Raw genomic sequence first — 23,276 nt, 5'->3', positions numbered from 1 at the left:
AAATCACACAACTTGAGGAAAATTTTATTCAAATTCGTCTTTTATATACTTCTGATTGCCACTCGGAACGCAACTAGGAGGCATGGCTGACTAATATGTCACGCGTACGTGGATATAACAGAAGTACATATACACGAAGAATAAGTCGAACTGAGGGTTGCTCTCCGTTTATTACATTCCGAATTGTGAGTAAGCTTCCATCCACCGCCTCTCCCTCTATGATCTCTTTTCTTACTATTATAAAAGGCAGATACAAAACAGATACCAAAGATACATAAGAGACATTTAAAGTATGTTAACAATACAAAACAGATGCCAGTGATAAATAAGAGACATTTAAAGTATATGTATACAATGCAAAACAGATATCAAAGATACATGTAACGTGTATACAAAACAAAACAGATACCAAAGATACATAAGAGACATTTAAAGTATGTTAACAATACAAAACAGATGCCAGTGATAAATAAGAGACATTTAAAGTGTGTATACAATGCAAAACAGATGCCAAAGATACATAACAGACATTTAAAGAATGCATAAAAGTCAAAGATGTATTAGAGACATTTAAAGTTTGCATTAAATGCAAAGACTAGCAGACTGACTACATGACAAGAGCTACATAAACCGTGGATGGCTTTAGGTACAATATGTAACACTTACAATAAATTGAGTTACTTTAATATAATATATGCTTTAGCTGTTATCAAAGTCAGTGAAACGCAGCAGCAACTGGACAATTTTATCATTTTGTCAAGATGTAGCATTAACAAACTCGTATAACTCGGTAAAACATATACAAATGCAATATTGAGTTATACAACTCGCATCTCCCTTCAGAACCAACTGGATATAATCCGTACATGTGTATGCGTTGCTGCTTCTTCTAAAGTGACATCAAATAATATGACCTCGCCAAAAAAAGATAACGTGAAACAAATAATACACTGGACGAATAATAATAATAATAATAATAATAAAAATGATGATAATGAGAATAATAATAATAATAATATTAAAAAACGATGATAATAATAATAACAATAACAACAACGACGACGACGATGATGATCATAATAATGATCATTATAATATTAATAATAATGATAATAATAATAATAAAAAATTATAATGATAATAATAATGATCATAATCATAATCATAATAATCATAATCAAAATAATAATAATAATAATAACAATAAAACTTTGCAGTAAACAGCTTCAAAATGAGTACTTAGAAACGTAAGAGAACCAGGGCACGTAATCATTAACAAATATTTTAGAGAAAATATGGAGAAGAACTTTTGAAGTTTACAAGCGATGTTTGGATTTCAGTGTTTGTTTCGAAAATGTTGATTAGTAAAGGGTTACAGGTTTATAGTAAAGTTCGAGTCTTTACTCTTTGTTATATGTGACTTTAGGTGGTTACACTCTCGGTCTAGGTTATACAATAGATCAAGTTCAGTTTTGGGGGGTGGGAGCGGTGTGTTGTTTGACTCTATCGTGGGTGAATTATTCTTACACATATTATATGAGAGGAGAGGAGAGCGGGAGTGCGATTTCTTGTTAGAGAATCATGACGTGGTGATGGAACAAGCCTTTCTTCAGTATCTCGTGGAAGATTTATCGTACGGATATGGTGCCTGTGGCATACTTTAATTACATAATTAAATTAATAATCCGAAAGTAGGCAATGCTATGTGACATAAAAAGACGGTGCCTTTGAGTTGATCAATCCTCCTTCCCATCGTAGTCATTGGCAATTCCGGACGTAATTTATGGATCAATGAATATGAAAGAGGTTTCAAATAAAGGGACATAGGACATGGGAAATAGCGGGTTAATATCAGCTTCGTCCCCGCCTAGCACCCCCCCCCCCACCCCGCCCTTGCTTTGACGAAAACTTACGTTACATATTACTGTAGGTGTTACAGTAAATATATAAAGTAAAGAAATGGTTGGTTATTTTCTGTTCAATTGTGATTATTAGGCTATATTACTAAACAGTGTGTCGGCAACATTCAAAGGGATAAAATGAAAAAACCCAAAATCCTAATATGTTCCCCAACATCCCACCAAGCATTCCAAGCAGAATCTCAATCCATGTGCTCTTTGCTACAGACCATATTTTTTCTCCCTGTATCCAATCCAGCACCGGAACACTTGCAAGAATAGCACATGACACCAACATTAAAGATTGTGCGATAGCCTTAAGTGCAGCAGAGCGAAAAGCATGTTTCTTGACAATGAAATCAGTTTGTTTGGAATCATAACACCACATCATACTTATTACCACAATCAAATATGCCCACTCAAAAAAGCCCAGAACCAAAATGCCGATCAAATGTTTATTGCTATCAGCCGCAGTTTCTATCCCTTCCGAGATAGACATTACAATTGTCAAGTGTAAAAAAATTGCCACAATCTTACGGATCCAGGCTTGCACTGAAACTTTAAATTGGAACACTTGATTAGAGCGATGCAATCCGGTCTTACAGAAAGATGCAAAATGCTCACAATTATCGGAAAATGGACAATATCCATAATTTCCTAGGCGCGCTTCAGCTCTCATCAAAACCAACTCGGATGGATTTTGATTCTCAACTTCCTCGGGATAATAAGCCTTGTACATCGGACTCCAACAGCAGTTTCCACACAGATCCGATTTCATTCTGGTACTTCTGAGAATGCTACACCCTGACCACTCTATCACCTTAATAGAATCATCTGTGACTTCCTCAACGATGGCATGGTGCCAGTATCCCAGAAATGGTCTCAACCATGCCACGTGATCTCCTCGTTTCAACCTTCCAGGCGTTTTGTTTATATTCTTCCACTTGATATAGCTACCAGTATCCGAAACCTGCATACACCAGAAGGACGGTAACATGTGGTGTGCAACATGTTTATATTCAACGGTGGCTAGTTGATTCTTGTTCATGGAATTTGAAAGCCATTCTTCCTTGCAGTGGAAACAGTAATATCCCTGAACATTTTCTCCTTCTGCGGGAAAATGAGACATTTCATTAATTTACGGTCAAATAGGTTCATTCAATTATGCTTAGTTATGAATATTTTGTTAACATCAGCTATATCACACCAATTAGGTGTCCCGAACACCTGACAATATCTTTCAAAAATGCTCACCGTACACAATGATTCCTAAATAGATTTGCATTCAATTAGCTACCGAAGTAAAATGTTCTTTTAACCGATAAGCTTCATTGTAGACAGTTGTCAAGATAAGTGTTAAGTATCCCTAACTCGACATTATTTGACAAGATGGATAAGCAGCTAAATATCCGAAAACTCAACATGCCAACACATCCGAAACTCAACATGCCGTCTTATTGTAACACATAGTATAACTCAACATGCCGTGTTATTTTAACTGAGTAACGGTACATCTTGCATGCGGGCCCGCCTGGACCACCGTATTAAACAGATAGCGGACTTTGTTAAGAAAAATCCCCTTAGATAGAATCTGGGCACGAAATCCAAATTACTTTATCCCCTCTCAACCCCAATCCCGTTACATAGAGACTGTAACCGTGTGATCATGGCAATCAGGGGCGGCGATTTGTTTCAAATTTTGGTGGGACATTTGCTTGGGTGCAGGCGCGTAGCAACTTTCACCCCCAACATTGTTCGCGCGCTTCGTGATATTTTGTATATTACTATCTAAGCGGAGCGCGACCATCCGTTGGCGCGCAGCGTACAAGAAAAGTTCTGGTTTTGGTAGCCCCCCAGATCACCGGAAATGGCACTTCTCGTGCTTGAAAATGACCAACCAGATGGACACTTTTCCCTGAGAACCAAGTTTTTCCCAATAGTTTTTTTCAAGATTGTCACCAGTCACACATCATGTTCGACCTCATCGCATCTCATGTGGATCATTGCTTTTGTATGTAATACTACGTAACGGCCCACAATACCCGACAGCCCCATTTTCAAGGTTTCAAGCCCATTATTTGTTCAGAATTTTAATAATAAATTCACTTCAAAACATGCCCATAATGTTGCACAAAATATCATCTATGGACAACCAATATAGGAAAAAAACCTTCAAGCCCTAACAGACCGGTCAAAATTGCACGAGTATAGAGGGAAGTATGATGAAGAATGTTGGTCGGGGAAGTTTCGAAAATTCAGACACAGTTAATTTATTGGTGTACAAATATTAAAACCTCTTATAATGGCTACTATAAAACTTCGATATCATAAAAAAAAATACAAAAATATGCTCGAGGGGGGGGGGGGGGGGCGGTCTCCAACTTCGCCACCCTGGCTACGCGCCTGCGGTTAGAAATCTTGTAGGAAACAGGCCAAATGGAAACACATTGAACCCATAGCGATGTGGATCGTATATATGATTGTACGTACTTACACTCATACACAAGAGATGTACAGACATTATGATAATAATCATGAGTGACAACATGCTAAACGGTGACAGGTCACAGAAACGACTACGAAGAGTCATTTACATCATTCAGCATGTGTTGGATGAAGGTTTAGCCACCGCCAAATATGATTCGGATAAATAATCTCACGCATTATATTTTCTATTTATAGCCACACACAAAGACTATGCCACCAAATATTGGGGGGATATTAGATACTATATCCCCCCACCTTAAATATTGGGGGACATGTCCCCCCCCGCCCCCCCATGATCGCCGCCCATGATGGCAATGTTACGTTAAGTGAGTATCACGAGTCTATTGGACAGGGAATAGATACTCATGTGCATATATGAGCCCAATTAGATTTGTGCTGTAACGATCTGCCCGAAAAATGTTACCAATATGGAAAAGTGTACTGGTGAGATCCCCCTCATCTTTGATATTTTTTTTTACCAAATTAAGGGTACTTAGATGCATAATGGTGTTATCATTTGAACTAAATTCATATCGAAGAATTTTCACTTTTTAGGTTAGTCTGCCAACATATTTCTGTATAATAGTGCCACCAGATTAAGCTGGCAAGCTTAGAACGTTAGTCAAATTACCTGAGGTTGAGTTCTATACGGAACTACTGACTCTCATCAAACAAGATTATTGCAGCTTAGTTTTTTTGTTTTTTTGCAGTGCTTGAAACAATATCAGCATTTTGCTCGAAATTTCACGAAAATATATTGTTGGTGGCTGCAGCCCCCCCCCCTCCCCCAACCTCCCCTCCCTCTCATACGTCTATGTAGATATTGCATATGATCTTGCTTAAAACATTGAGGTGATAGGGATGGAGAAAGAACGAGGTATTGAGTCTATTGAAGCCTGTAATGTTGATATTGTTTCGACCCATTGATACAATGGCAATATGATCGGACGGATAACACCTCACTGGTTAGAATGTGGTAAATGATATAATGTGTACTATATAACACATGATTACATGATATTAACCAAAAGACAGAAACCATACCTTTATATGGTTCAATTCGCACATTCATACATCCAGTCTGTTTGTGGTGAACTTTAATCAACTCTTGTTCACCAACCGGTGAAGTGCTCGACATATCGTTACCTGAGAAGATAAAACGATCTAACTATTCAACATGTGACAGAGAAACGTGACAATTGTTAACGTGAGACAGCGACAATGTGCCAATTGGTAACATTCTAATGTAGGTTGATTTGTTTTGTTCTTTGTCTAAGAGAAATCTACAATATCATAACAATTATACTAGATCCAAGCCCCTTCTGTCACAGCTCTTTATATCCTGCTTTTTGTTTCCCAATTATAGAATTATTCTCCTCTCATTTGATTTAAATAACATGTTTAATGTTTGTTTTCTTCACCGATAGCTCATCTGTCAAGGAACAGCATAAACATGTTTCTACTCAGCCAATGTCAATTACGTAATAATAATAATATTTTCATCGTGACGTCATCATCACTATCAATATGCACTTTACATAATGTCACACGAGATGTGTGGCAAATTCTTCAAAACCAGAAACGTAAATTGCAAGAAGCTACATCAAGTAATAGAATAGTCACAACAAATACAATAATATATCAAGTAAGGAAATTTAAGTAAAACATAATACAAGATCAGTCATTAAAATACGTGATAAATTTATTTATTTATTTGTTTGCCACAAAAGTACAAAGTGGAGGAAGTCTTCTATAAAGCTTAAAAGCTTAACAATGTGGAAGACTCCCTGAAGAAAGAAAAGATGAGTTTTAGGTAAATCAATCAACCAAATGCGGGTTTACGACAACGTTTCGGCAGCAGGGCGTTCCATATGCGTGGTCCACAATTGTCAAACTCTATGTTGCTATTGTAGAATTTTAACCAGAATGCAAGTTGCAGTGAGATTTCTATGACGTCATTGCACTAGACTTCTGCTTGTTAGCCAGAGATAGCTGTCACAATATAAATGGCCCGAACCACTATTTTGATATACAATTACAATATGGCATGATAAACACATGTCAGTCTACTGTACGTAGCTGTACACACCTCCACCATAAACAATAGGGGTCTTGTACTCAATGTGATGCATCCACACACCAAGTATGAGAAGTATTCACGATTCCCATCGTAAGATATCATGTAAAAGAGTTTTCAGAGTTTGACCTCTGGTGACCTAAAATGAGATTTGACCTCACACGCAACAAGATTTATTGTACTCAATATGGCAAATCCATGTACATCTTTTGAATAGTACCCATGATTTCTACCATGAGAAATTATGTTTTAAAGGCTTTCTTGCCTCGACAGTTAATGTTTTTTTAAATACTCGCTATTTGGCAACCGTGACTAAAAATCTACTAGCCAAAATGCAACATTCACTCGCCCCTAGATTTGAACAGCAGTCAAATCTCCATAGTACAGATCTACAACATCAATACTTTCTATGAACAAAGGTTATAGGCACTTATAGGCATATACATTGTGCTACGTTATTGCACATTGGAAAATTATGTTTCTTTTTATCCACCAAAGATAAGTGATGAATAAAATAAAATATGTCGCAGAATCGTAAATAAGCAGCAAGGTCTACTGTATAGTGTCTCAAACAAATACAAATAAAACATCTGCAAACATACCTACGAAATAGCTCGGCTTCTGTCATGAGGGCTCCTCTTAAAAAATCCATATACTATACAGTAGCTAGGCGTGCGCGGGTCCTAAGCCTATATAGTACCTCACTGCTACTTTGAACTGCTACTCGATTAGCGCGATTCGTACATTTTCCCAATTATATATCTTGTCTTTTAGCTGCAGATTGGTGTGCAAAAAACTATCGCTATTACTCCATTACACTATCTAAATCAAAGCGATCTTTTACGCAATGAAAATTTAAGGTTGAAAGAGCATCTATCTTCCACTCTCACCGATGTTGTGAGTGAAAATGTTTGCAAAACTCCTAGCAGCAAGAAAAACAAACGTGTCTCAAAACTCCTTAAATTGTATATTTTGCGAATTATGACTGATGGCATGTAGGAAATGCCTTAAGAAATAATATCTGGAGATGTTTGGCCACCTTTGGCCACCTAATCGTATTAATATTCTGACACGAAACATTTGTAACAATGTTTATTGTCCTTCTCCAGTTTATTCCCTACCCCCTTCCCTTAATCCTCTCTTTGTCCCTCCACTGTTTATCTCCTACCGCTCCTCTTCCCCTGTTGCTTTCTTCTCTCCATCCCTTGTCTACTAATCCCCTTACATCCATCTCTTTGTGTTCAACTTGCTCATTAACCTGTCTGTATTATATGTGCGTGTTTTTGTCCCTTCTGTTACTGTTACTTGTCATGTAGCCTCTGAAGAAGATCCTGCTAGGATCGAAACGTCAGGCCAACTTTCTTTTACACAATTTTTATTGTTAGTAGTCTACCTGCATAGATTCTACTGTTCATGTGTTGCCTGCGCATAAGCCCACTACGACAGAAAACTTCAATAACAGAAGCAAATATATAATACCGATGATTCAGTGATATCGTCTGTTCCAACGCAACGCTGTATGTACAAAGAAAGTGTACACCTTTATGCACACAACTTGACCATGAGTGACCCCAAATGACCTTTGAACTCAACAAAAACAAAAGGCTCTTTAACTTAACGTTTCACAACTTGATACTAAATATGAAATTGTTCCAAGCTTAGCTTCCTGAGATATCGTGTTTACAAGGTTTTCACAATTTGATCCCTGGAGACCCCAAATGACCTTTGACGTCCCCTTATAACAATAGCCTTCTTTTACCCAATGTGGTACTCCTACACACCAAATATGAGCTTGGTCCAAGCTTCCCCTTCTTGAGATATAGGTGTTCACAAGCACGGCATCACACACACACACATGCGCCTGCATGACTACAAAGATTACGATTTCATCGAAACCAAAAACTCATAGGCCTACAGTTAAGTGTTTTGGAGTTTTCCTTGACAGACATCGTTGATCAAATCTTTAAGTGCATCAATTATGAGCCCAAAACACTAAGTCAAACTTTTAAATACAAAGTATTTGATCCCATGGCCTTTCAAACTACCTGTAGGATGGTGTCCTATGCCGATTAGACAATAACGTTAACACTTGTAGGCAAATGGTGATTTTGTTCTTGTTTTCTTGTTTTCTTGAGAAAAAAATTATTTCAACCATCGCCGCTTAACAAAATAAGTATGAATAGTTATACAAAAATGTGGGATAAAGTGTACCTTTTAAGCAGCTTGAAACTAAAGAAATGATGAATGTAAATGATAAAATAGGTTGAGAGGAATCCAAAGAAGCTATAACTAGCTCATGTAAGGTCCCCTATGAACAAAAGACAGATATAGGGAAAACAGACAAAAGGAAATATCAACAATAGACAATTACACTTAATTATGCAGATGCAAAAAGTATAACACAAAGGCAAATAACAAATTTATGACAATTTAGTCGTCGGTTGAATACTTTGAAATAAGATAGCGTTTTAGATGACATTTAAATGAGATAAGACTGGTTTTATTTTTAATGTTATCCGGCAGTGAATTCCATATTTTGAGACGATAACAACGAGGGAGAAGTGTATATTCGGATCGTGAATGATAGGCTGGATTGAATATGATGAAGTAGTTGTTGAAACTCTTAGCACATATTATGAAGATATTGATAAATAAACGTAACAGTCTGATGAATAGTGATATCAAATACCGTTAATGTTCTCAATAAATAAAAAAGAGGAATGGAATGAAAAAGATATGAAGTACCGCAGATAATTATGAGAACACGTTTCTGTAAAATATTAATCTTATTAACATAGGAAGGAATGGAGAATCCCTATAGAAGTGTACCGTAGGAAATATATGGAAGAATTAGTGCTTTGTAAATAGAGATTAATGCTTCTTTCGGGAGAGAGTCTTTCACTTTATATAGAATACCAGTACCTTTAGCTACTTTGTTATACAAACAGCATTAATGTGAGGAACCCATGCGAGTGCAGTATCTAAAATTACACCAAGGTATTTTGTAGAATGAGAGAAAGGTATTATGCAATCCTGAATAACGATGCCTAAATCGGTAAGATTGAGTAATTTTGATGATGATGAAATAATACACACACAGATTTATTAGCATTAAGGTGAAGCTTGTTAGCATTAAACCAGGTAATTACTTTAGGAATTTCAGTGTTAATATTATGTATAAGTTTGTTTAAGTCCTTTCCTTTAGATAATATATTCGTGTCATCAGCATACATGGTAAAGTTAAAATTGGTGGTGCAGTTAGGAAGATCATTAATGTAAATAATTAATAGTAATGGTCCTAGGATAGAGCCTTGAGGCACACCAGATTTAATTTCATTCAATGGAGAATGGTAGTTAGACGTAGAAACAAACTGAGAACGACCAAATAAGTAACTTTTAAACCAGATAGCAAGACATAGTAAATTACAGCAACAAACTTGTTTATTACATCAGAAGATCATTAATGTAAATAATTAATAGTAATGGTCCTGGAGAATGATAGTTAGACGTAGAAACAAACTGAGTACGACCAAATAAGTAACTTTTAAACCAGATAGCAAGACATTGTAAATTACAGCAACAAACTTGTTTATTACATCAGTAAGAAGCCCAGCATTATTACAATGTTTAGCAGGAGGTCTCTTAAATAGCGTTAGGCTTTGGCTATATAGGTGTGGAAATGCAGGAAGTAACATAAAACACTTAAAAGTCGCAGTTTACTACACATGACTTCAACTTTAACGTACAATGCTAGCCATTTCGTGCACAGTAAAGGTAGTCGGCCTTAATAAGGCCAAGGACTTCCTGATCATTTTCACCCTATGTATAGTGATACGTGTGTTATTGGCAGTGGGTTTGGAGCCTAACCGAACACTGTGTAGTTTGTATGTTGTTCTGCCATAGTTTACTACGCGAGCTGCATAGTGTGTAGTGAAGAGAGAACTTGTAGTGCTGGTACCTCCTGGTGTTAGGATGGATTACGTCAATCGCTCGAACTTTCAAAGACATATCGGACTGAACCATTCACTCATGGGGTAACAGATCAAACAGTCGCATATTAAAAGGCATAGCTGGTAGTTATTCGAAATCCTCTATTCTGTTCAAAAGTTATGTTACAATGAATGTTTACACTTGTACCTTTTCATTGGTGTATGGCACATTGTATCATTTTCTTTTAGGACTCGGTTAACCAGATCAAACCTAGCACCTTTGGACAAGGAATTTGCTCTTTTCGTAAACATTTCTAAGTGCTCACATGACTGCAGGTCACACTGTGACATGTGACATGTGCGGAGTCGGTGGAAGAAACATTTCGATCAAGCAGCCTATTCACTTCAGTACTAACACTACGCCGATACGAAACTCTGCCAGACTGTTAATATCACAATGCCAACGAATTGGTTGCAAAATCACTTCTGAAAACCTACCGCAAATGCTACAGGTAGTGCTTAGAATACATTCCAGAGACATTCCTTTTCTCATGCTATACTCAGCCGGAGAGCAATACTACGTCCCAGAACCACTCCTCCAAAGTCGATCTACTGTCCACCTCCTTGAGAGACGATCTTGCCAGGATTCAAGTACGGGGGGATTAATCTGCCAAATTTGTTAAAATTACGGGCCATATAGGATTGCAACTGATCATATAGCCACATATGATAATATTCTAATCTAAACTCTGGAGAAAGACAGCGACGAAAGTGAGCCAATGGGGCAGCTTTGGTACTTAAACAAAGCACCCACTCAATGAAGCTGGCCTACCCAAAAATAGATAAATCATCGCTTGAAACAAACTTAAAAAAAAAATCCTGTCATCAAGGGAGAGGGCCACAAAGTGTCATGATATCAAGACGTCCAGAGGTGCTAAATGTTAAAACAAAATCTCACCCAAGACTAAACCATGGTTGCTTAATTTAGACTCTCCTTTAAGGGCCCACGTGTGTTGCTGCACATATCCTTCCGATGCCACTCCTCCCAGCCCAAGGTAACCCGCCAAAACAATTGCTGACCGTTGACCATTTAAGGTTAATTATTTGGAAAGTTAACCATTTATTGAAGCAGAAGCAGACAAGAAGGGCCACTTGGCAAATGACCCCCCCCCCCCAGCCCCATCTACAGCCTTACCTCAGTTTTGAGAGGAACCTCATATGTTAGAAAAGCCACTTGTTAATTGTTAATATAAATGCTTTATTGTCATTTTTGTAATGAAGTTCCTTTTGTTATTTGAAACTTGTCCTCTTGTTGAGAAGTTAAGAAAAATGTAAAAAGTCAGGGTTCCTGCACCGCAACGGAAATACCATTCTATGACCTTTCCATGACCTTTCCAGGACATTTTCATGACCATTTCATGACCAAATTAGTACAAAACCCATGGTCCAATTCAACCAAGAAAGTTGTTGTTCCCTGCAGCACCCGACGTGGAGGCAAAACAATAAAACCAAACAATTACATATCCCATTCTTTGAAGAAGAACATACAACAAAGTCATTGACTGTCTTTGCACTTGACTTAACCAAAAGCTGGCACAGACGTCCAGACGTCCCGAAATATCGATAAAAATGTTAAAATTCAGTTGATTCAGCTCATTAATAAATAATAACAAGTACGAAAGCATCCATTCAAAGGTTGCTTTTGCCATCGATGATTATATGTAGCCATATTTATTTACACAGAAAGGAAAGATAATTATAACCAGATATTAATTACAGGGCCGTAAGAGTAAGCTACAGCTTCATAAATACACAGTGTACTACCATACTACTACTGTACCAAACTATCTTATTCCCAGAAACAAGATCGATCGACAGGGAACGAAAAGGTTGGAAAATAAGTCAGTTGGCTTAAAACATCATACAGATTTGATTGGCAATTGCAGAAAAACGTTTTAAAACAGACCGCAATGTTTATGTACAAATTCAGTTTCAATTGGTTCGAAAACGATGATATAAAAACTGATCAAATAGGATAACTTTACTTAAAAATTTAAATGCATGAATAAATTACACTGGATTAGTCTAAGGTGGGAGTGGTAACTGGTGGTAACATTCATTTGGTATATTTCAAATACAATAGCAACGACTGCCATTTTGATGGATACTGGCCATATCAAATGTGTAACAAGTGGAATTTTATATAATTTAGAATGTGACCTCCCATATGACTAGGTGCCTTTATCAATCCAAAATCTGTTATGAATGAATTGCATGTTCTTGAAGTGTTTTTGAAAACAATCAAGTATTTCCATTGTGTGATATATTCTAATTATATATATCAATAGCGTTTAATGCATTGGAAATCTCGTTTTCTTCTATATGAAAGACGTTTTATTTCAATGGCAGCAAAATCATATTTTACAGAAAGCAGCTATAAAACTTCATTCCATCAAAGTTTATGAACAAAATGCAAAGTATACTGCAAATCTGGCTAGGAAATAGATGTGTACAAGTTATGTGCTCAATGATGACAGCTTGAAACAAACTTTATCAAAGGTGAAAATATACTCCTTTTAATACATGACCTTTCATGTAGATATTGCTGGCTGACTATTGAGATATGTATTAATTGAGGTATAGGTTCAATCACTGATATCTTATTACCTTACTACAGAAACTGTGGAATAGGTAATATATCAATAATCCCATTCAGTGATCCCATATCATAGCTAGGTAACAAATGATCCAATATTTTACTGTAACTGTTAGAGCAGAGATAAGAAATTATTCATCCCAGTAGGTGATCATAGATCGTGGGGCATGTGTAGCAACTGATCTGAATAACTTAAATACTACAATTACTGGAGCGTAGGTATAACAGACTAATAATCCTAATTGCAATTACTGGGGTATGCGTAACAGGCTTACTGCGTATATCACAGACCATTCATATCAAAATGACTTGAATTGAAGTGAAGGCAGACTTTAACCAGCAGATCTCAAGTATTACTCAAGACATACCTACAATTGTAAACAGAAAAATGAACGCTACCGATTAACGCTTGGAAGCAGCCTGGGGTAGAAAGTCTGGCAGTTATAATTACACTTCATGATCGCACTTCATTCCAATTGTCAGAAATGTTTATTTAAATCATACTAAAGATGAACAAATCAAAGCAATTAACTGAACAGATATTTTGAGTGTTTCAATGTTTATACTGCCTGGCACTTTTGGACTGCGAGTTGAAAATTGTGTCAACACCTACGAACTTATAAATGAATTACATAATGAAGTACATAATGCATCCAGTAAGACAATGTAAGAATGGCGTAAAATCAAACACCAAGAAAAATACCATTACATACTTTTTGTTTCTCTTCTGGTGTATGTTAGGTTTATATATTGTTAGAACCACTCTGGGCTGCCAATCCCTGCCAAGCTAAATTGCTCTGAGGAAGTAAAAAAGTTTTCGTCTGTGCCTCTTTCAGTCTCTAGGTGCATAAGCAATCCATCAAAATTAGTCTGGTACTTGAAAAACATTGAAAAGTGCATTAGTGTTACTCTTTACAAACTCATGATATGATCGTTAACCCAAAGGAAGTAATCATTTCAAGGGCCTGCTATAAATACGTATAGCAAATAACATGGCAATACACTAAACTTCCTAACTGCCATACCGATTGCACACCTATTATTTCTAAAAACACACGTTTAACCCACATAACACATTCTACAGTGAACAATTCATTTCCTCTTTGATTTACATACCAATGGATTTTCAGAGTATAGTTTTCTCTCTAAAACTGTATGCAGTTAACAGACAATTGTCTCACTGGTTATCTTCCATAACTTCTGGATTATTCTTATCTTATGAAATACCTGGCCTGGATACTATATTTGATACAGGTGCTGCAGGATTAACTTTTAGTGTTTGTATTGTAAACATGCAACTTATAATTCATAAGTCCCTTCTTGAACAGTTAACAGTAGGACCTCAAGTAGCATCCATAAGGTCATTAGATTACTAATATTCAAGTAGACAGATCACCAACTACATACCAGGTTTTGGATCATGAGTGGCTGAGCTGAGTTTCTAATGAGTTGGAATATATCAACCTCCTTGACTGCTTGTGCCTGATCCAAAGCTGCTACTAATCCACAAAAGACACCTGTCCTACCAACACCATCCCTTCTGGTTATTAGTACAAGATACAGAGAGAGAGAGAGTGGATAGGAAGTTAAATGAGAATATGAGTGAATCAAACATCAAGCATAAATTGAGAAAGGGATGTTAAGGGCATTCTCAACAAGCATATACCATATCCAAAGGTACACTTCCATTACCTTATTAAATTTCAACTATAAATAAATCTATATATTAATAGCCATTGATAATGATAGGTTAAATACTCACCCATGCAATAGAAAAAGATCATGTAGACTACAATAACAAATGTTCTACATATTAAAGGCTACAAAACTAATGAGTAGGCTTTAAATAACTCTACTCATATAGCTATACAAAATGCCATAAGGCTACAAAACTAATTAGTAGGCTGTAAATAAATCTACTCATAGGGGTATAAAAAAAGCCATAAGGCTACAAAACTCTATAGGCTGTAAATAACTCTACTCATAGTACATAGTTACATCTGTAGTAACATTGCCGAGCACAACTTAGTGTGGTGATCACGCAAAGTTTGGTTTTGTTGTTACATTATGATATGACGAACCTGTAGTTGCTAAAAATGAATATGATAATTGTATGACATGGCATCAGTGTCAACTATCCACAAAGGGGTACATTTAACCTAATTTATCAATATTAGCTACTTCTGCAAAGTCATTGGACATTGGAGTATTGTCTATGTGTACATGCGACCCGGAAACAAGGCACATGGGAGATGATACCGTATATCATTAGTACCATGCACAGTTGTGGCTGTACATGTGTCAGTTATGATTGAGTCCGTGATCAATAGGTACAGTGACTTAAGGGTCAGAATTCTCTGTGCTACTCAGAGGATATGTTAATAACTGAATTCACAACATGGCGAAGACAACTATGTGTTCTGAATGTATGGCAAAAAGAATGGAACGCACGAAACTCATGCCGATAAATAATAGTCTCACTCACTAAAATGTTTGATCACATCACTCCTGTACTACGTTCATTTGCATTGGCTTCCCGTCTCTCAGCCCATCCAGTTTAAGATCCTATTTCTCACATACAAAGCGATCAACGGGCTTGCCCCTCAATATGTCACTCACCTTCTTACTCCTTTGCGTCGGTCAACTACAGTTACGCTTCGCTCTTCCCATCATGCGCATTTGCAATTAACTCCTCGTTATGACGATCTTGCCTTTGCTGTCACTGCGCCTTCTCTTTGGAACAAACTCCCATTTCACGTTCGTGACTCTCCCTCCCTTTGTATTTTCAAGAGACAACTTAAAACATTTCTGTTTGATTCTAAGTTTTTTTCCCTTGGCTTCCTTTGTCTCTTTCCTACTTTGGTAAAGCGCTTTGAAACGCTTTATTAAGCGCTCAATAAATGGAATTTATTATTATTATTATTATTATTATAATTATTATTATTATTATTATTATTATTATTATTATTATTATTATTATTATTATTATTATTATTATTATTATTATTATTATTATTATTATTATTATTATTATTATTATTATTATTATTATTATTATTATTATTATTATTATTATTATTATTACTATTATTATTATTATTTTTATTATTATTATTATTATTATTACTATTATTATTATTTTTTTATATTATTATTATTATTTTTATTATTATTATTATTATTATTATTTTTATTATTATTATTATTTTTTTTTATTATTATTATTATTATTATGATGATTATTATTATTATTGTTATTTTATTTTTATTATTATTATTATTGTTATTTTTATTATTATTATTATTATTTTTTTTTTTTTAATTATTATTATTATTATTATTAGGGGTTTCGAGTAGTGAATTGGGATGCTCAGGATGTATAGGCTCTTAGCAACTATTTGCGATCTTTCGTGCTATGAATGTGAATATTATAAAGAATTTACAGACCAAGTGTTTGTGCTGAATTGGAATTGGGTGTTGAGGATAGAAACTGGTTACCTCGTCAACTTACAACTACTAGTCATATCTCTTCTCGCACAAAACTGTAACCATAAATTTATGATGAAGCCGGCTTTAACTTTTAAAGTAGTTGATCTGCTAAGGCAGAACACAGCCGCTTATTAATTTTAATGGGTAGAGCACGCACTAATGACTTCCTTTACAGGGAAAGGTCTGTTAAAACGTGGGACCGTGGAGTTGAATTTGATTGACAACACATGAACATACCCGAAAAGAATACAAACACATCAACTTTAAGGAAAGGAAATTATAATACGAACATTTTACAGGATATTAATAAACAAAATACAATGAATTTCCAACTCTCGGCCAACAGCATGAGAAACAGCATAACATTAGATTATTCAAACTTAAATAATATATATTAAACACAACAATATGGTGGCCACCTCACAAATTAAATCATATTTGCCTAATTGCAGAATACCCCGCAACTCTTGGATCTCACAGGTTATGACCGGAAGTATCTATAATCGACAATGTATTGTCGTTCCTGAGTGAGTGAGTTGCGGGGTATTCTGCAATTCTCCAAGTTGGATAATAATTTTTATTTGTAGGTACGGGCTGGCACTCCAATTAACTTCTGGGTAAGCGGTGGGGACAATATCCTGTTTGTTTGTTCCGAGGGCTTCAATATAAGGATTAAAACAGCGACTACAACCCCCCCCCCCCCCCGATGCTCTACAGAAGGGAATACAGTAATGCGATATAACAATCATTAAAAGAACAAGGGTTTGGTTGATTTAGGGAACGTTGAAGTGACATTATAGGTAGATATATAGAGTTGTGTTGGAACTACAGTTCCAAGAGACAAATGATGCAAAAGTGAATATCGCTGTCCGGATCGAATATGTTATAGTTATTAATATACCTCAGGATCAAATGTTCTTCAAACAAATTAACTCCCTCTTGCACCAGGCTCGGTTCCAGCAGCTCACTTTCTCACTATTAATCCCCACCCCAACCCCCGTCACCCAAACAGCTTCCAACTATCTTCCAAAACCTCCACCCCAATGTCACCTTGCTCTCTCCACTAGTATATCAGTAACAGACAAAGCTCTCCTATTAGATCTCATTGTTCCGAACCCAAGATATTGCATAAATAAATACCTAACTTAATTGATCAAATTTCCCACAATCCCCTGCACTGTCGCTATGACCAATGTCCACCTCATAATGTGTAGGAGACGTGATCACCATACTGCATGCTGCAGTGTTCTTCCTTGTAGAACTTCCTTTCCTTAGTACACCCTTACAGTGATAAACCTAGCCAGTACACATGTATAGTACACCATAGCGATAAACCTAGCTAGTACGCATACAGTACACCCTAGCGATAAACCTAGCCAGTACACTTGTTGACACAATACACCCTAGCGATAATCCTAGGTATGTACACATGTTGAAATAGTACACCCTAGCGATAAACCTATACAATACACATGTTGAAACAGTACACCCTAGCGATAAACCTATGCAATATACATGTTGACACAATACACCCTAGCGATAATCCTAGGTATGTACACATGTTGAAACAGTACACCCTAGCGGTAAACCTAGCCAGTGCACAAGTAAAATACGTCCTAGCGATAAACCTATCCAGTACACATGTTGACACAACCCACCCTAGCGATAAACCTATGCATGTAGGCCTACACATGTTTACACAGCACACCCTAGCGATAAACCTATCCAATACACATGAAGACACAGTACACCCTAGCGATAAACTAAAGTCATGTATCAGAAATAAGTATCTAAGACAGTAAAGTAAAGCAGTTAAGGAAGTAATCAGTAATATAATTATTCGTATATAAATACATTAAAGCAGCAAATAAGGTAAAACTATAAAATAAAACTGTCAATAAGCACCTGTTGGTTACAGTTAGCCTATTTTAAATCTATTTATGTGGATACCAAATCACATTGAAAGCAAACCTGCAGAATAGTATAACATTCACGTCACAAAAAAGTCGTAATGGTAGGTTATCGGACTTTGGCTGCCCATATATCAGTTTGAGTGGCTAAGTTATGCTTGAACATCACAGTCAATTGTCAAATATTTAATTAGAATAAAGACGGAATTCATTAATACAATCGAAATTAATACATTAGTTTACCAACGCCACAAATTTGCTAAACAAAACATGGATGATGGGTTGTAACCGTCATGATCAGTGACGTGAGTAAATGGTAGAGGGTAGCCTGGAGGTATCAAGCTTTTCTTCTTTAGCGAGTTTGGATAACAGTCTAAGCTTCACGTGGGATTATATCAGTTTTACACCAAAATGCGAAATGCTTGCAGTTATAACGTAGCAGGTCGTATCCCTGACTTGACATATTGTGTTCCCTTGCGCGAGTAATGACCTCATCAGGACCATATTTGGGATCTTCATGGATAACTTTGAACACGGGTGTCTTGAAAGGTATGGTATGTTCGATAACACCGTCTCGATAAGTAAATCTTATAACCGTCATTTTGTTCCTGTTTTCGTCGATTTCCGTGACAATCATGTGACATCGTGGATGAAAAATCCATCTATATAGAACCACGTGATCACCAGGGGCCAAGTCTCGAATATTCTCTACCCTTTTGTCCTGATGTCTGGCAGCCATTCTTACTATGCGGTGGTACATGATTGAATAGGTAGAAATTATCCTTTCCTTAAAAATAAAAACGAAATGAAATGAGGATTACCGAAGCCAATTCTTTTTCTTTTTCTTTGCTTTTTGTATTAATGATTCTCACAATGAGAAAAACCATTGTACAATATCGACACAAGCAAGAAGTATGTCAGCTGTTTAATGACTTGGATTATGCTCTGAGCACGTGTACCCTTTCATGATAGGATAACGTCCTATCCTGTCTATGCTTAACAGCAACACAGGAGGAAAAAATCAGTGTATGTATATACAGTAATTCAAAGAAGCAGGCGATTTAACAAGTTACAAGTCTGTTTTTCCCCTAAAAGTTCCTTAAAGGGTGTGAAGACTCGCGCAAAATGAAAAGTCTAATGCCGGTAATCTGACCTGGTTTCGAATAAAGTGTAACAGGAGTGTTAGAAACCACCATCGATCCCAGAAAATAAACACACACAGCTTGCTACCGTCGGTAATTAGACACTAGTGTACAGTCAGTACATACAGCTGCGTCCGATACCCACAGCACAGTGTACAAACGATACAGCGATGGACATCTCAGGTCCAGCTAAAGATAACAAGATATCACGTTTCATTACTCTCTGCATTTTGTAGCGACAAGCAGAAAACTTCACTTGCAAGCAACGGAGAGTTAACTATTTTTAAAGATGGTGGCACGCTGTTTGGGGCGAGTCTTCATTGCCTTTAAAATGGATGAAGGAGACATTGTCTATGACGAGGCTTCAAAACCAGCACGAGTAAATAGCCGACACAAAGATTTATTCATATCATTGATTGAAACAACTGGATTCCGTTAAATTATACAGACGGTTAATCTTCCATCGAAATTTTGCAAAATCGAGAACTTCATTTGAGTAATATTCTATTTGTATAAGTATATAAAGCAGTGCTACTCTTCTGATAAATAGGAGAATAATTCTGTGATATACATGGCAGAAGTTAAGCTTTTCAAAGATGATTGATTGAAATACCTCACATTTTATCACGAATATCGTTACTAACCGTTAAAGAGGAAGAATTGAGATTACCTGAGATGTACTGTAGGATATCATTGAGATTTTCTGTAGGATGTGATTGAGATTTGAGAAGGTATGCTTAAATCTAGAACAACATAAGCATACTTACCTTCTGGTAAATGTTGATCAACGATGGAATAGTAGTGTTGAAATATTTTTAATGTAATTCAAACACCGCTTTTGGCCCTGTTAGTTCGTTCTCACATCTGTGTATTGTAACAGTACTGTTCACGCTACCACAGCAAAATTAACAATGGAAGTAAATATGGAACTTACAGTATCAGTTCCTTATACACAGTCGGAGATCTGCCCACGTGACTTTCGATTGTTTTTACCGATTTCGCATATCATTACGTTTGAATGACGTCGATCGGGTAAGGCTGCACGCATAGAGCTCTCCGATTACCGTTAATTGCCAAATATGTTTCATAATGCCAACAAAAGACACATGCGCGTAGAAACAAAAAATATTTAATGCATAAAGGTGGAATGTTATGTTGAAATTTCGTAAATATTGCCGGAATAGTTAGGCCAAGAAATTCGATAGCAGTTCCACGATCTTGCAGGAGGATGCTTGGGAATCATTCCTAAAACAGGATTGAGCCTGAAAACAACTCGAAATGACCAGAATATTACGTTAAGTGAAATTCCTTTCTGATTTTGTCGCACTCAGAACGGCAAACATCTTAAGACGGCTATTCACAGTTCGTAAAGAAGCAGATTATGCGTTTCGTTAGCGTGTCTGGCGGCCATATTGAATTTCGACTTGATGTTATGGCAGTATTTCAGCTGAAAATTCCTCTCGTGGTTTAATCGTTTGTGTAAACAATACATTCTATCGTTTTATATTGGCGCATTTCTCCTGATGTAGGTAGGGATGAGTAGAGAGAATGTTAAATGCAATTTCAAATCACATCACCTTTAAGTGGGGGTAAACGAGCGCATGTCGAAAGCTATGGCAGGAGAGGTGGGAAGTGGAGACGGGTGGTGGGTCAGATGGGCACACCTAGGTGAGACTCGTGGGCACAATACCCCAAGTTAAGCAGTCAATAGCCTTTATTAATTTATTTCATGGGAATGCTTAAGTAGTTTATTTCTGTAGTATACAAGCATATCAACGCCCCCACCCCCATCCACCATGGGGAACGTTTCATTTTTTAACACCTGGTTGCTTGTCTATGTAATCATAGGCTGACAATGAATCACACCAATCAAAGCAAAAAATACAAGATTGAATTCCTTTTCAACATTTTTATTCATTGATAGAATATTTTGATGACAAACAAAAAGAACAATGAATTAAGCCTGTGACTGATTAGAAGACAAGTGGTGACGTGAAAGACTTGATACTGTAGTGACGATAACGTATTATTATTGATATGGCCAATACAAGGCAAACAGTGAGAAGCATATACATGTATAAGAGCCACAAAAATCTGACAGGCTGGCGAAGAGCTACAGTATTTAGTACATGTATACAAACACTAAAAATCGGAAACTGAAAAAGTGTTACTTTTCTGAATTCTGTCACTTTGAATTTAGTGGTGAAAATTATGGAGCCAGAAATCAGCAATGAAAATTGACATTGCTGAAATAATCACCAGCTAGTACCAGCCTGTTCAGCGTTTTATGATAAACAATGAGCTGCCTCCATACAGGATTGATTATATTAAAGAAAGATTTCTTAAAGCAATCAGCAAACAGCCTGAATGCTTGACAACGGTGGTCATCATGAAAGCAAATTGTGCTAACATTTCATACAAAATTTCATGAAAAGTTGACTAAAGGTTGGAAGAGGTTGATATATGTTATAAGTATGTAGGCAATCCATTGTGGTTTCCATACACTACCTGTAAACTTAATAATGGACTCTTTGCTTCTACTCATACTGTGGAAAGAAAAATAAGTAAAAGTGTATCATGTGGCAGGCCCAATAAAGCAGGCACCCCAAAAAAGGCAACAATAACAGTATGCAAGTGACAAAGGTTCTCTAGTCTGCAAGTTCTCAAGACCCGTTTTCATTACCAGATTCCAAGTCCTGTACATCTAACCACTCTCAGAATTTTTAGAAGAACCTTTTCCTACAGCCTACAGGAGGCTAATGGCTAATGGCTGGCCTTTAGAAAGTTACCAACTTACATGCCTACTCCTAGGTGATACCTACTTAGATTAGAAAAACATGTCTGAAATGGTAGAGCCTGGTAATAACTTAGGCTATTGCTTGTAAATTGTAAGCCTCAAGAAAGTTTGTAAGTACGACTTCCAAAACATCATACAACTGCTAAAGTTCTAGATCTCAACTTGGCTCTAATTTAGAAGAAGGGACACAGAACTATGCTAGGAGCATTTAGAATCAGGGATACCTAACTAATAAATAAGCAAGGAGGCTGTGAGCAGACAGATTTAATTTTGGGATAAGAGAAATAGGATACTGTAGGTAATAACTAGTAATATGAGGGAGTGTGTCACTAATTCTAGATTGGTACCCTATTAGGCTTAGTAACTTACCAACACACTATGTAGGCACACGCACTACTGGGCCTAATCCAAATCATATTCATAATTTACCCTGTGCATATGCACTCCTGTAGGAGAGTTTTGTATTAAAACTACTACTATAACAAGTTAATATACATAGGCTAGGCTACTGACAAATACTGTGTACTCAGTAGCTTTGTTAGTGCGATTGCGAAGCCTAAGCACTGATCGCTTCGTGTAGTGTATACGATAAACTAAAAATAAAAGACCCTACAGCAACACGTTTAGGGTCTCATTTTGAACAGGCCAAAAATAACCTCATTTAACTGTGAAATGACTCCACATTGTGGTAAATTGTAGAAAAAATGTTTTATACCAGAAAATACATTCTTTGGTAAGACTGGTGACTTAAGACGCAATGTGACAGACAAAATCGGAGCTAAAATTTAGGTACTCACCCAACTATTTCTCGCAAGTATCGTTCATTTATTCGTCGTCAACCGTACCCAAGCAGCTTAGGTTCGTCAAAACTCAGATATTCTCGGTTAAGGA

General features: G+C 36.6%; 1 protein-coding gene across 9 annotated transcripts in view; it reads right to left on the bottom strand.

The window, feature by feature from the left end:
- The window catches only part of LOC139969945 (uncharacterized), a 28,531-nt gene extending 5,301 nt beyond the window's left edge, over positions 1-23,230 (bottom strand). The window contains exons 1-3 of one of the 9 annotated variants that reach the window (XM_071975372.1): positions 13,761-14,435; positions 5,430-5,531; positions 2,523-3,008 (exon numbers count right to left, since the gene is read on the bottom strand). In XM_071975372.1, coding sequence (XP_071831473.1) covers positions 2,523-3,008; positions 5,430-5,523 — 580 coding nt within the window. In that variant the 5' untranslated portion in view covers positions 5,524-5,531; positions 13,761-14,435. The other 8 variants (XM_071975370.1, XM_071975369.1, XM_071975367.1 and 5 more) reach the window with 8 other exon arrangements.
- Positions 23,231-23,276: the final 46 nt, after the last annotated feature.

This window comes from Apostichopus japonicus, chromosome 7, assembly GCF_037975245.1.
Source record: "Apostichopus japonicus isolate 1M-3 chromosome 7, ASM3797524v1, whole genome shotgun sequence".
Taxonomy (NCBI): Eukaryota; Metazoa; Echinodermata; class Holothuroidea; order Aspidochirotida; family Stichopodidae; genus Apostichopus; species Apostichopus japonicus.
Note: the sequence above shows the minus strand (reverse complement) of the source record. Positions and strands in the feature narration are given on the sequence as shown.